Here is an 11,927-nt window from a genome sequence, read left to right as displayed (position 1 = left end):
GCCTTTACGCCTTCCGGGACTTCTAGGCCACCTGCTGAATAAGCCAGAGAAATTGCCTCCCTAATCCATCTACTCAAGGTGTTTTTGGACACTCTAAACCCTTTTTTGACTCCCTGATAGGATATAAACAGGGAATTGTCTTTTTTCCAGGGATCTGTTAAAGAAATATATTTAAGAAGGCATCTTTTGACATCTAATGTATGGAGTTTGAGTTCCTTTGGGTTTTTAGGATTAGGACAAAAGGTAGGGAGATTTATCTCCTGGAGTCTGTGGAACCTAGATGCTACTTTTGGGAGATAGAGGGGATCCGTTCTTAATACTACTCTATCTTCTCTAATCTGCATATATGGAGTTAGTCTAGAGAGGGCCTGCAAATCACTAACTCTCCTAGCAGACGTAAGAGCAATCAAAAGAGCAGTTTTTAAGGACAGGATCTTTATAGATGCAGATTCTAAAGGCTCAAAGGGGGGTTCCGTTAACGCTGAGAGGACTAAGTTTAAGTCCCACGGGGCTAGTTTATTCTTAACGATGGGTCTTGATCTAGCGGCCGCTTTAATAAACCGAGCAATCCAATAATTTTTAGCTAACCCACAATTATACAGTGCCCCCAAGGCTGAAACTTGGACTCTGAGGGTGCTTGTAGCTAGCCCCATTTCGAGACCTTTCTGCAGGAACTCCAAGATCTTTGGAATACTAGCTTTCTGACTGATAACCGATCCTGAGACTGAAAGGAATTTTCTCCAGATTCTTACATAAATATTTGTAGTGGAGTTTTTTCTGCTTTTTAATAGGGTATTAATAAGTCCCTCAGAAAATCCCTTTTTTCTTAATAATGACCCTTCAAATCCCACGCCGTCAGATGTAAACTGGCCACTCGTGGATGGAAGATCGGACCCTGTGAGAGGAGGTCTGGGAGTTCTGGGAGAATCCATGGTTGAGAAATGGACATTTTCCTCAACCAAGGAAACCACGGCCTCTTGGGCCAGAATGGCGCTATCAGAATCACATGAGCTCTGTCCTCCCGAATCTTTCTGAGGACTATCGGGATCAAGTTCAACGGGGGAAAGGCATAGGCTGTTTCGAAGTGCCAAGGAATCAGGAGAGCGTCCACCGCCACCGGATTGTCTCTGGGATTTAGGGAACAAAATCGACGACATTTTTTGTTTTCTTTGTTGGCGAAGAGGTCTATTTGTGGGTATCCCCAACGATGGGTGATCTGATCGAAGATGGTCTGATTGAGCACCCACTCTCCTTGCCCGAGCTTTCTGCGACTTAGAAAGTCGGCTACAACGTTGTGCTTCCCCTTTATGTGCAGTGATGTTAGTGACCGTAGATGATTCTCGGCTATCTGTAAGATACGACCCGATACCTCCATTAAGGACCTGGATCGGGTTCCCCCTTGGTGGTTAACGTAAGCTACCGTTACCTGATTGTCTGAGAATATTCTGACGTGATGGTCCTGTAAGGATATAAGGAAATATCTCAGAGCTCGTTCTACGGCCAACAACTCTTTGAGGTTAGATGACAAACTCTGTTCGGAGGGTGACCAAACCCCCTGGACCCACATCTCGCCCATATGCGCCCCCCATCCCGTGGGGCTAGCGTCTGTGGTTAATACTCGTGATATGTGGTTTATCCAGGGTACCCCCTTACGAAGGTTTGGAGCGTGTAACCACCAACGTAAGGACTGAATAGTGGCAATTGACAAGGAAAGAAAACTGTCCAAGTGACCTTCTAACCGACGAGTGTTGTACATAACCTCCCACTGTAGGACCCTGGTGTGGTACTGGGCCCATCGTACTGCCGGGATGCACGACGTGAGTGAGCCTAACAGTGACATTGCTCCCCTCAATGTTATAACTGGATTAGCAATCACTCCAAGAATCTGTCGTTGGATCTTTTCCAACTTAACGTCAGGTAGACGGCATTCTTGTAACCTTGAGTCCAATATGAGACCCAAGAATTCTTGAATCTCTAGAGGCTGCAACCGTGACTTTTTAAAATTGATTATCCACCCCAACCTTTGCAAGGCTGCGATTACTTTGTGTAGTTGGGACGTGCAGTGTGATTCGGAGTTTCCTATTATTAATAGGTCATCGAGATATGGAACTATGAGAATATCCTGCTCATGAAGATGCGCCATAACCTCCACCATTATTTTAGTGAATACCCGAGGGGCCACTGCAACACCAAAGGGGAGTGCCCTGTATTGGAAGTGTCTTATTGATTCTCCTAAGAGGACTGCAACTCTTAGATAACACTGGTGGTCTACGTGTATGGGGACGTGATAATACGCGTCTTTCAGATCCAAGACGACCATAAAGCACCCGCCAAACAATAACTTTATTGCAGACTTGACCGACTCCATTTTAAATGACGGGATCCACAAAAAACTATTTAGGCCTTTCAGGTTTATAATTGTGCGAAAAGTGTTATCTGGCTTCTTAATCAAGAAGAGGGGAGAATAGAATCCTTTACCCCTCTGTATTTCAGGAACCTCCACCAAAACGCCTTTCTGTTGGAGTTCCTGGACCTCACTCTCTAACGCCAGCTGTTCTGTGGAGGAAGAACGCAATGGTGTTACCAGAAACCTGTCGTCAGGAGTGAATCGAAAGTCAAACTTTAAACCAGACTCCACAATGTTCAAGACCCACGGGCTATTGGATATAGTACGCCATGCCGGATAGAAGGCTAGAAGCCTGCCTCCTACCCGGTCCGCCAGTCATTGTGGCTTCCTGTTGTCTCTAAAGGAGCTAAACATGTAGCCTCTACCTTTCTTTTTGTTGGCATCATATCTGGATCTTTCTCTATTTGGTCTTGTTCGATCAAACCACCTCCTATTAGTGCCTCTTCTGTAAGAAGACCTACCGAGGTAGGGAAACCGTTTCTTACTGTCTCCCGCTTTTTCTAATAATTCGTCCAGAACCGGACCGAATAGGTGTTCTCCCACACACGGGATGTTGCACAATTTGGATCTGGCCTGCATGTCTCCTTGCCAACATTTCAGCCAGATTGCTCTACGGGCTGAATTAGAGAGCGCGGCCGACCTAGCCGCCAATTTAACGGAGTCCGCTGAAGCGTCAGCAAGGTAAGCCGCAGCCCCCTGAATCATAGAGAGGGAGGATAATATTTCATCTCTCGGCGTTTTGTCCTTCAGCTGACTCTCCAGGCTATCCAACCACACCATCATAGACCGTGCCGTGCAGGTGGCAGCGATTGATGGTCTGAGAGCCCCTGCTGAAGTTTCCCAGGCTCCTTTGAGAAACACATCTGCCCTCCTGTCCAGTGGATCCTTTAAAGTACCAAGATCCTCAAACGGTAGAGAGGACTTTTTTGAAGCCTTGGCAACAGCCGCATCAAGCTTCGGGGCTTTATCCCACGTGGCCAAAGCAGACTCCTCGAACGGATACTTCCGTTTGAAGGATGGAGGAAGAGAACCTTTTCTTTCCGGTTTTTTCCATTCTCTGGAAATTAGGGCGCTAACTTTCTCCACTACCGGAAAGCATCGGCGGGATTTACGGTCCAGACCTCGGAACATGACATCCTGCATGGATCTCTCTGGTGTCGTCTGCTCAATCCCAATTGTATTATTTACCGCTTTAACTAGGCGGTCTATGCGGTCAAAAGAAAAACAAGAATGTTCGTATTCAGAACCCGAGGAGGATACTGACGAGAGAGAGACTTCCGACTTCAGATCTCCTAAGTCACTATCCTCATGTGAACTTGGGGATCCAGGGTCTGTTATTTTAGACCCCCTATGAGATTGAGATCTTGTAGAGCTTCTAATCTCCTGTCTAACCATCTGTCTTAGACTAGAAGCGAAATCAGGTGTTTCTTCCGCTATTAGACGCTGGATACACGGACCACATAGTCTCTTAACGTATTCGTCAGGGAGAGGTATACCACATTCTGCACATTCCTTGTGCTTGGATTTAGAGGACCGCTTTTTTCCCTGATGTAAAAAGAGGGAATAAGGAGGGACACCAATCACTAAGTGAACTTTCACGATGATCACTTACCCCTACAGTGTCCAAGTGGTACCGAAGATTGCGGGGGGACCCTCTCCACCGAAGCAATATCCATCCGGCTCGAGGACTTTCCGGCTTTATCAGATTGATCAGCTTTACCTCCAGGACGACTACTGCCACTAGAACGTCGCTGGGTGTTCGCTGCATGGGGCTTCTCCAGGGTTAAACACTGCTGCGCAGAAGGCAACTGGTCCTGCTCCTGAGACTCCATTGTAACAATGGACATGAAGCATGAAGCAGCCATCATTGAATCCTTAAATAGCCGGCCCCCTAAAGGTACCTCCCCCTGATGGGGGACAGCCGGCCAATTCCGGTGAACTGCCTGGTACAATCTGGCGTGTGGGAGGCCCCTCCCCTTCCAAGACCCCCGCCAATGGCACCACGATCCTCGTCTGGAAGTAGCGCCGCCAGAAATATCCGAAAAATCCCCGCACGCCGACTATACAAAAGAGACCGACGGGCGCCGCCATGTTTTCCCCAGCGCGACGCACTGCGCATGCGCCGAGCGTCATTGCCTGCTGCCGAATTAAGCCCCGCCCCCCTATGCGCGTCACCTCCGGTGCGACGCTTCCTGGACGCTGAACGCAGCGCTCGTGCTGCTTAGGATGCCGGTGAAGAGGGAACGCTCCAGCGCAGTGCCGGCAGTAAGAGTACCGCTGCCGCGCTGTGTGTGTTGTTTAGATGCCGATGAGAGGGGACGCTCCAGTGTAGTGCCGGCCGTAAGAGTACCGCTGCTGCGATGTGAGTACCGTTTAGAACGCCGGTGAGAGGGGACGCCAGGGAATGGAGGGCCTCCCACAGTATACTCACGCGTACCTGGCGATGGGACACCCCTGGAGACAGCACTCCCCCTGAAGGCTGCTCCTGCCGTGCTGTTGCCTACCCCCACAGCCCTCTGTGGTGCGGCACTTCCAGCGTCGCGATCAACACCGGGGAAGGGGCCATCCCGCCTCCAGGATCGGTGAGTCGGACCTGGGTCAAAATTTCTTCGCCTTTCTTCCAAAGGCCTCTGCAGGGTCCCCTGTCAGGGACAGGAAACCAACTGATGCGGGAGAGAGGTGCCGCCCTTTTATCTCTGTAGGTTTCCTGTCCCTGAAGGGCGGATCCCCTCTCTCGTTAGTGCTGTCATGACGACTGAATAAAGAGATATAGGCTCAGTTCAGAGACAAAATCTCGATCTGAGCATGCGCCGCCTTCGGCGCCATTTTACTGAAGTCCTGCACACATGACGTCGGTTCCCACTGTGCACGAGCCACCCACACAATGGCAGCATGGAACTTTAAAAAGGTGACAGGTCACTGAATAATCACAAGCATAAGAAGCAGAGGAGGCTGCTGGGGGTCAGAGAATGAGAAGACGACCCTGCCCCCATGTCCCGTCCTGAAGCACACAAGATGTCATTTTATGAAAACTTCATAAGGGGAGTATTAAACAACCACTTAGCAGAAACCTTCACTTCAAGTATCATCATAATCGGCATCGCACAGCTATTATGGCCGTGCCTTTAGTTAATAGGGCTCAATCCAGCTAACAGATTATCTTTAAGATTACTGATCCAGGAAAATGTAAAACCCCCAAAATTACAAGTTCTCAAAGAACACCTGTTCTAAGAATACACTGATCAGTCATAAGCTAAAAACACTAACTGGTGAGGTGAATAAGTGTCTCATGGAATGGAATCAGTTAGGGGTCGGATAGGTTAGATAGCAAGTGAATCACCAGTTTTTGATGTTGATGTGATGGAATTAGGAAAATAGACAGTTGTAATGTCTGAGCGACTGTGACAAATTGTACTGACGATGTATGATGATACAGAGCTTCCAAGTGACAGGTTTAGTGGGATTATCCCGTTATGCCACTAATATCTTCCAAAAGTGGTCCAAGGAAAGACAACCAGTAACTTTGCAACTGGTGTGATGGGTACTCTAGGCCTACAAATGAGCAGATGGAGTGCAAGCTGGCATCTCTGGTCAGAGTCCAAAATGGAGGTAATGTAGCACAAATTACTAAATAAGTTAATGGTGGAATGATAAAAAGATGTCAGAACACATGGGGCACTACTGAATATGGGGCCCTGCAGTCATCAACTAGGCAGAGAGCCCATGATGCTTTTTATCCACCAATGAAACACAATGGACATATGGGAATAAGAACTAGGTGAGAAGGCAATGGAAGAACTTGGCCTAATCTGATTGTGATAGAAATATATATATCATGTAGATCTCACTTGCATGTATACTCCTCTATAATCAAATATATACTTATATGTTCACAGCTAATATATACATTATACTAAATGGTTTAAAATGGCTGACACAAACTGAACTAATATAACCCAGACAGATCATATGGGGTTTTCCACCCCTAAAAGCAGAAGAGTGTCAGATGTTTGGTGACTGCTGATCAAATGTCATCTTCGTCCTAGACAGAGAACTCGAGTTTAGTTGCTTGATCAGCAGTCATATGAGCATTAATCACAATATTCCATATATGTTTAGATAACCAATGACAGAGGAGCTAGACAATATGATAATTAACTGACCACCCCTGACAACCCCTAACCACTCCTTTCTATGTGAAAATATAAAACTATGTATGTACAATAAAATTTAGTATTGATGGAATGTTGTTCTGTCACAGTTGTGTACAGTCCATTCTTGATGAGCGCTCAAAATACTCAGTCTAATTGGGAGCGGCCACAGCACACACAGGGATATATTTATCCAACCCTAATATTTCCATAACAGAATGGCGCCCAACGTGGGGCCCGGATGAAAAGCACGTGATCCTTCTTACCGGAGATACGGAAGTTGTAGCGTGGCCTGGCACAGGGGCAGGAGACTGCGCAGCTCCATAAGTAAGGTAAGAAAATGTTATCATCTTACCTGAAAGTCCCCTGTGCCCAGTCCTTGTCTATGCTTCTTGCCGGTAAGATGTGGTCACAAATTCCCAGGTAGTGTAAAAAAATCCGTAGCCACGAATCCACCCTGGGAGGTGTCTGCTGTGGACCGTGTATGTGTTTGTGTAAAATCCGAGAGAGGAAGGAAAAAGTGACTTTTGTTTGTGGTTGCTGAGAAACAGACCGCAGGAGTTCAAATCGCTCGATAAGTTATTGCAGGATTCCCGTGCATAGGAGGAACACGCAGAGTTCCGGGGCAGGTGGTCCCATGATCCAGGCACGGGTAGTGATAACTTAGAGGGGCTACTGCAGATTCCCGTAGTGCCGGCGATCCAGTCAGGACGTCCGGACCGGGGTGGTAGAACCCGGGCGCAGGTGCGTCCAGTGCGATTGGCAGTAGTCTGTTCCCAGCGCAACCTGCATGTGTCACAGAATTTAAAAGGGCGTCTCTCGGATTGTCTATCTGTGTCTGTTTGTGTCATGTACTATTGCCGCTTTAAGAAGCATGAAATAGTGAAAAGAAAGTTTTGGGTTTTTTTTTCCTTCTTTCATGAACTTCCTCTTTTTCAGCTGAGAGGAGAGATATGCATTGTAAATCACACTGTCATATCTGTTTTTTTTTTTTTTTCCTTTTTCTTTTGCAATGCTGGCTATGTGTAGCTTTTTGTGAAGAAGTTAAATTGTATCCATCCTTTTTTGATGTGACCTAAGTGTTTTCAGAAATGTGATTTTAGTGACATTTGATATTATGGCAATGGCATACAGCGACGGATTAAAAAGAGGAAGTGTGTCTCTGACTGCATTTGAGCGCAGAGATTATAAAGGAAAAAAAAAAAAAAGGAGAAAAGCCGTATTAATTATTAATTTTTTTTTTTTTTTTTTTTACTCTCTTAAAGGGTCTTTCTTTTTGCGGCATTTTAAAGTTTTTAATTAAGTTTTCCTCAATCTTCAATCTCTTTACCTTTTTATTTTTTATTTATTTTTTTTTTTTGAAAAAAGTTTTTTTTTTCCTTACTCTTGTATCAAAGTTTTGAGTTTTTGGTTGTGAACTAAGTTTTTGAAGGTTTTTCTTATCGTTTTGAGTTTTTCTTAGTGTTTTATATACTCATTTTTAGAAGTTTTTTTTAGTACTGTTTTCTTTTCTCATTTTTGTGTGTTTTTCATTTTCATTTTTTACTCTTGCCATGGGGAATAGAGTGGCCGAGCAACAGGAAAGTCAGTAGATAGTGACAGAATACGAAGGTGTTAAGTATGTGAAGATTTTTGGAAGGTATAAAGTACGTGAAATTCATTAGAATGGCAGATTTCAAGCTGCGGAGTGGCATGACGTAGAAAGGAAAATAAGGGAAGTTACAGTAGCTGATGTTAGATTGCTGAATACTAATACATGGTATGAAGTGGCAGCAGAGCTTACATCGTTTAGATGGTACAGAAAGTTATGTGAGCAAACCAGGAAGTGATTTTTGTGGGTATGAGACGGGAGAATCTGCGCAGTCTGCTTTTAGCAGAATCCATGGTATAGGTAGTTATTTTTGCACAGTATGTGGCGCGCCCCGTCTCTCCCTACAGGGAGAAGGCATAATTGCTCCTCTCTATTATTCTTGTTGTTCTCATCTATCCTCCTTTTTTCTCTGTCAGTCTTTTCCTTCTCCACACCCATCTCTCCTCTCTTCTCCTCCCTCTCTCTCCACATTCTCTCTCTCCCCTCCTACTATTCCTTTGTCTCACTCATCACCCCCTCCTCCTTCTTCTTCCTCTTTTTTCCTCCGTGTTGCCGGCTGGGCCAACGCCCAATTCAAACAATATGGTGCTTACAGCACAAGGTGTCCCTGGCACAGTCCAGCCATTGCCAGTTGTGATATCGGGGAAAGAAGGTGAAAGCCCCCCCTACAGTGGGCAGCCCCAGACATATCAGGCAGCAGTCAGCTCAGCCCTGGGTGCAGAGGGGGGAGGAGTGATATCAGAACGAGCTCACTGACAGATCCTCCGTTACCTCATTTCACAGTCAACAATATTGTAACCCTTAAGGTTTTACATGAACTTTGATATCACCATGTATTGATAATGTACAGCTTCAGCACCGGTCAGAGCTGCCTACATCCACATTCACACCAACATGAAACTATAATCCTAATCCATCATAGCTTCAGCAAGGGGGGAGACATCCTCACACAAAAAAGCAACTTCTAAGTTCAAAATCAGTCAGTGTACGACCCCAGTACAAGCTATCACAACTATTCCTCTGATGAAGATGAAGAGGGAACATCATACATGCTGTCTAGTACTAGAAAAGAAACCCACAGGCACCAAGAATGCAGGGGCAGATAGAGGCACCACCATTACACTATGTGCACTGCACTTCAAGTCAGATGACAATCTTCCAGACCCAGGGATGCATCCCATGCCATTTTACCGAAGAATGTAGCAGAAGCAGTAAACATATGCAGCCAGCTGGAATGATCTCTGGGCCATGAATGAAAATAGAAGCAGGTGATGCACTCTGGCCAATCATGAAGGAACAATTCAAACTTCCAGCAGAATCAGACGTACATGCTTGGAAGTCAGGGCCACAGCTAATTGAACAACTCAGAGAGTGGGCCAAAGGCAGGCTGGCCGGACAGGCCCTCAGCTTACATGACATGAGCCAAGAAAAGACAGAGTCTGTAAAGAAGTTTCATGGCAGAGTAATGCAAGTATCCCAAGACTTGGGCTTTACCATTCATGACCAGATACACAGGCCTTTGTGCATGGACTGAGACAGCCAATTAGGAAACCACTGATAGTGGCTAGGCCTAGGAACAGGTCAATAGCAGTGGACTGACCCAGAAAAAATGTTTTATGTGCGCCTAGGAGACTGTTTATTGCCGATTGTCACCAAAACTGCCGCCATTATAGCACCACAAAGAGCGCGAAGAAGGAAACGGGTGCCGTGCTGCTGAGAACATTGGAAGGGGAGCCAGAGGTGAAGACGCTGCAAAGTGCCGACCAACACACCAGAAGAACCGCTGCAGACTCCAGAGAGGAGACACCGACCTCAATAAGGTTAGCAAAGGGGAGAAGCTATGTCGGAGCAGGAGGAAGAAGTGATGGCAGATGCAGCCACAGCCCCTGTAACGCCCCAAGACCTTGGGTTGGATGCAGCCGCCGGTCTCATGGCACCCCGGGCCTCGTCACGAATGCACCTGCAGGCCCCGTCTTACCACCGCTTACCCATCAAGGGATTGAGTCACAACCAGGGGTGCAGAAGACAGCCCCTCTCATGGTGACCACTGACCTGGAAGCCCAACCACCCTACAAAGACAGAAGAAGTGTCAAGGGTTACATCTGTGGCAAGTTTGGCCATTTCCAGAACCAGTGCAAAGCACTCACGCCCCCGAAGAGACTGGACCCATGCAACCCAAGAGTTGGTCCAGAGAAACAGGTCAAGGAGGAAGTGCAGAAAGCAGTGAAGTACCCCATTCATAGGACAGAGGCAAGCAAGCCAGGTCCGCAAGACACTACGCTCCTGACATGTAAAACTTCATCTGCAGGACCAATACCTCAAATTACCTTTAAAAGTGGATGGCGTTGTCAGATCCAAAGTGGTGCAGCCAGAAGTGTGATGACACCTGTGGAACTCGCTGATCCCACCTGCCTATCAGAATCCTCTGTGTCTCGCATGGGCATTGATGGTCAAGTCAGACATTCTCAGCTTACAAAGCCACTGAGCATGTGCACTCAGCCAGGACACTCTATCCTGTCCCAGTTTGTGGTGTAAAGGACCTGCCACTCAACCTGCTGGGAGCGAACCTACTGCAGAAGCTGAAGGCAACCACAGTGTTTCAGGAAGATGGGACAGTGACACTTTCTTCATCCCTGACCCGAGAAGAGTCATGCTGGCGGCCCTACAAGAACATTAAACAATCGAGGCCTACCCAAGGAGGTACTGGATGTAGTACCAGAAAGTCTATGGTCTAAGGGACCCCAGCACGTGAGAAAACCTCAAGTTGCCCCAGTACGGGTGTCACTCAAGCCATGTACCCCGTACCCTCGTAAGGCCCAGGCCAGGCCTAGAGTCAAGCTGCCTCTGACCAACTGAAGGTCTACCTGGAAATAGGAATCATTGTTCCTCGCAAATCGCCTTGCAATACCCCGCTTTCCCCCGTCAAGAAAAAGACTGTAAAAGGAGAGCCAGCCAAGTTCAGAATGGTATATAACCTGAGAGCTGTGAATGACACCACAGTGTTTGAAACTGCAATTATGCCGAATCCGCACACTCTGCTCTCGAATGTGCCTGCCACAGCAAAAGTGTTCACAGTGAACAACCTGGCTAATGTTTTCTTCAGTGTTCCCCCTCATCCGGAAGACCAGTTCCTGTTTGCCATAATGCACCAGGGGGGACACCACACATGGACAGTGATGCCACAGTGGGCCCAGAACAGCCCTTCACAGTTCACCAAAGCAATGTCCACAGTTCTCACCAACTGAGTCACAGAACAAGCAGAAGTAACCCTGCTACAATACATGGACAATCTACTCCTTTGTGCAGTTGACTTTGACACGTGTAAAGCCCATTCCTTGTATCTCCTACTCTACCTGGCGGAGCAGCATTGCAAGATCTCAAAGAACAAAGTCCAGTGGTGTCTGAAGCAAGTTACGTTCCAGAGACACTGTATTGCTCACCAGGCGAAACACCTGACAGATGACCGGAAGACCACAGTGGAGAAGATGGTCCCTCCGACAACTCCAAAGGTGCTACAGGCCCTCCTTGGTCTAGTTTCATATTGCAGAGCCTGGACCCCTGATGCTTCCGTCCTAATGCAGCCTCTGTGTGAATACGTCAGTGTGACCCCGTTCCTCCAGACAGATGTGGCCTTCAGTTCGTTCAAGAAGTTAAAAGGCTCTGTAGTCTCAGCGCCAGCACTAGGCCTATCTGACTACAAGAAGCCATTCCGTCTCTACTTGATGAGAAGAGAAGGCCTTGCTACTGGAGTCCTGACACAGCCTCAGGGGGGAAAGCA

General features: G+C 47.1%; 2 protein-coding genes across 4 annotated transcripts in view; both read right to left on the bottom strand.

The window, feature by feature from the left end:
• Nucleotides 1-1,747, bottom strand: part of LOC143804449 (uncharacterized) — a 2,256-nt gene extending 509 nt beyond the window's left edge. Inside the window, exons 1-2 of the mRNA XM_077282560.1 lie at nucleotides 1,427-1,747; nucleotides 1-1,348 (exon numbers count right to left, since the gene is read on the bottom strand). The exon at nucleotides 1-1,348 is cut by the window's left edge and continues 509 nt beyond it. Coding sequence (XP_077138675.1) covers nucleotides 1-1,157 — 1,157 coding nt within the window. The 5' untranslated portion in view covers nucleotides 1,158-1,348; nucleotides 1,427-1,747. The remainder of the gene's footprint in view (nucleotides 1,349-1,426) is intronic.
• KIF16B (kinesin family member 16B) overlaps nucleotides 1-11,927 on the bottom strand; it is a 376,655-nt gene that overhangs the window by 317,877 nt on the left and 46,851 nt on the right. The gene's annotated exons all lie outside the window — the stretch shown is intronic.

Source organism: Ranitomeya variabilis, chromosome 2, assembly GCF_051348905.1.
Source record: "Ranitomeya variabilis isolate aRanVar5 chromosome 2, aRanVar5.hap1, whole genome shotgun sequence".
NCBI classification, from domain to species: Eukaryota; Metazoa; Chordata; class Amphibia; order Anura; family Dendrobatidae; genus Ranitomeya; species Ranitomeya variabilis.
The sequence above is the reverse complement of the archived record's forward strand: the minus strand, read 5'-3'. Positions and strand labels throughout refer to the sequence as shown.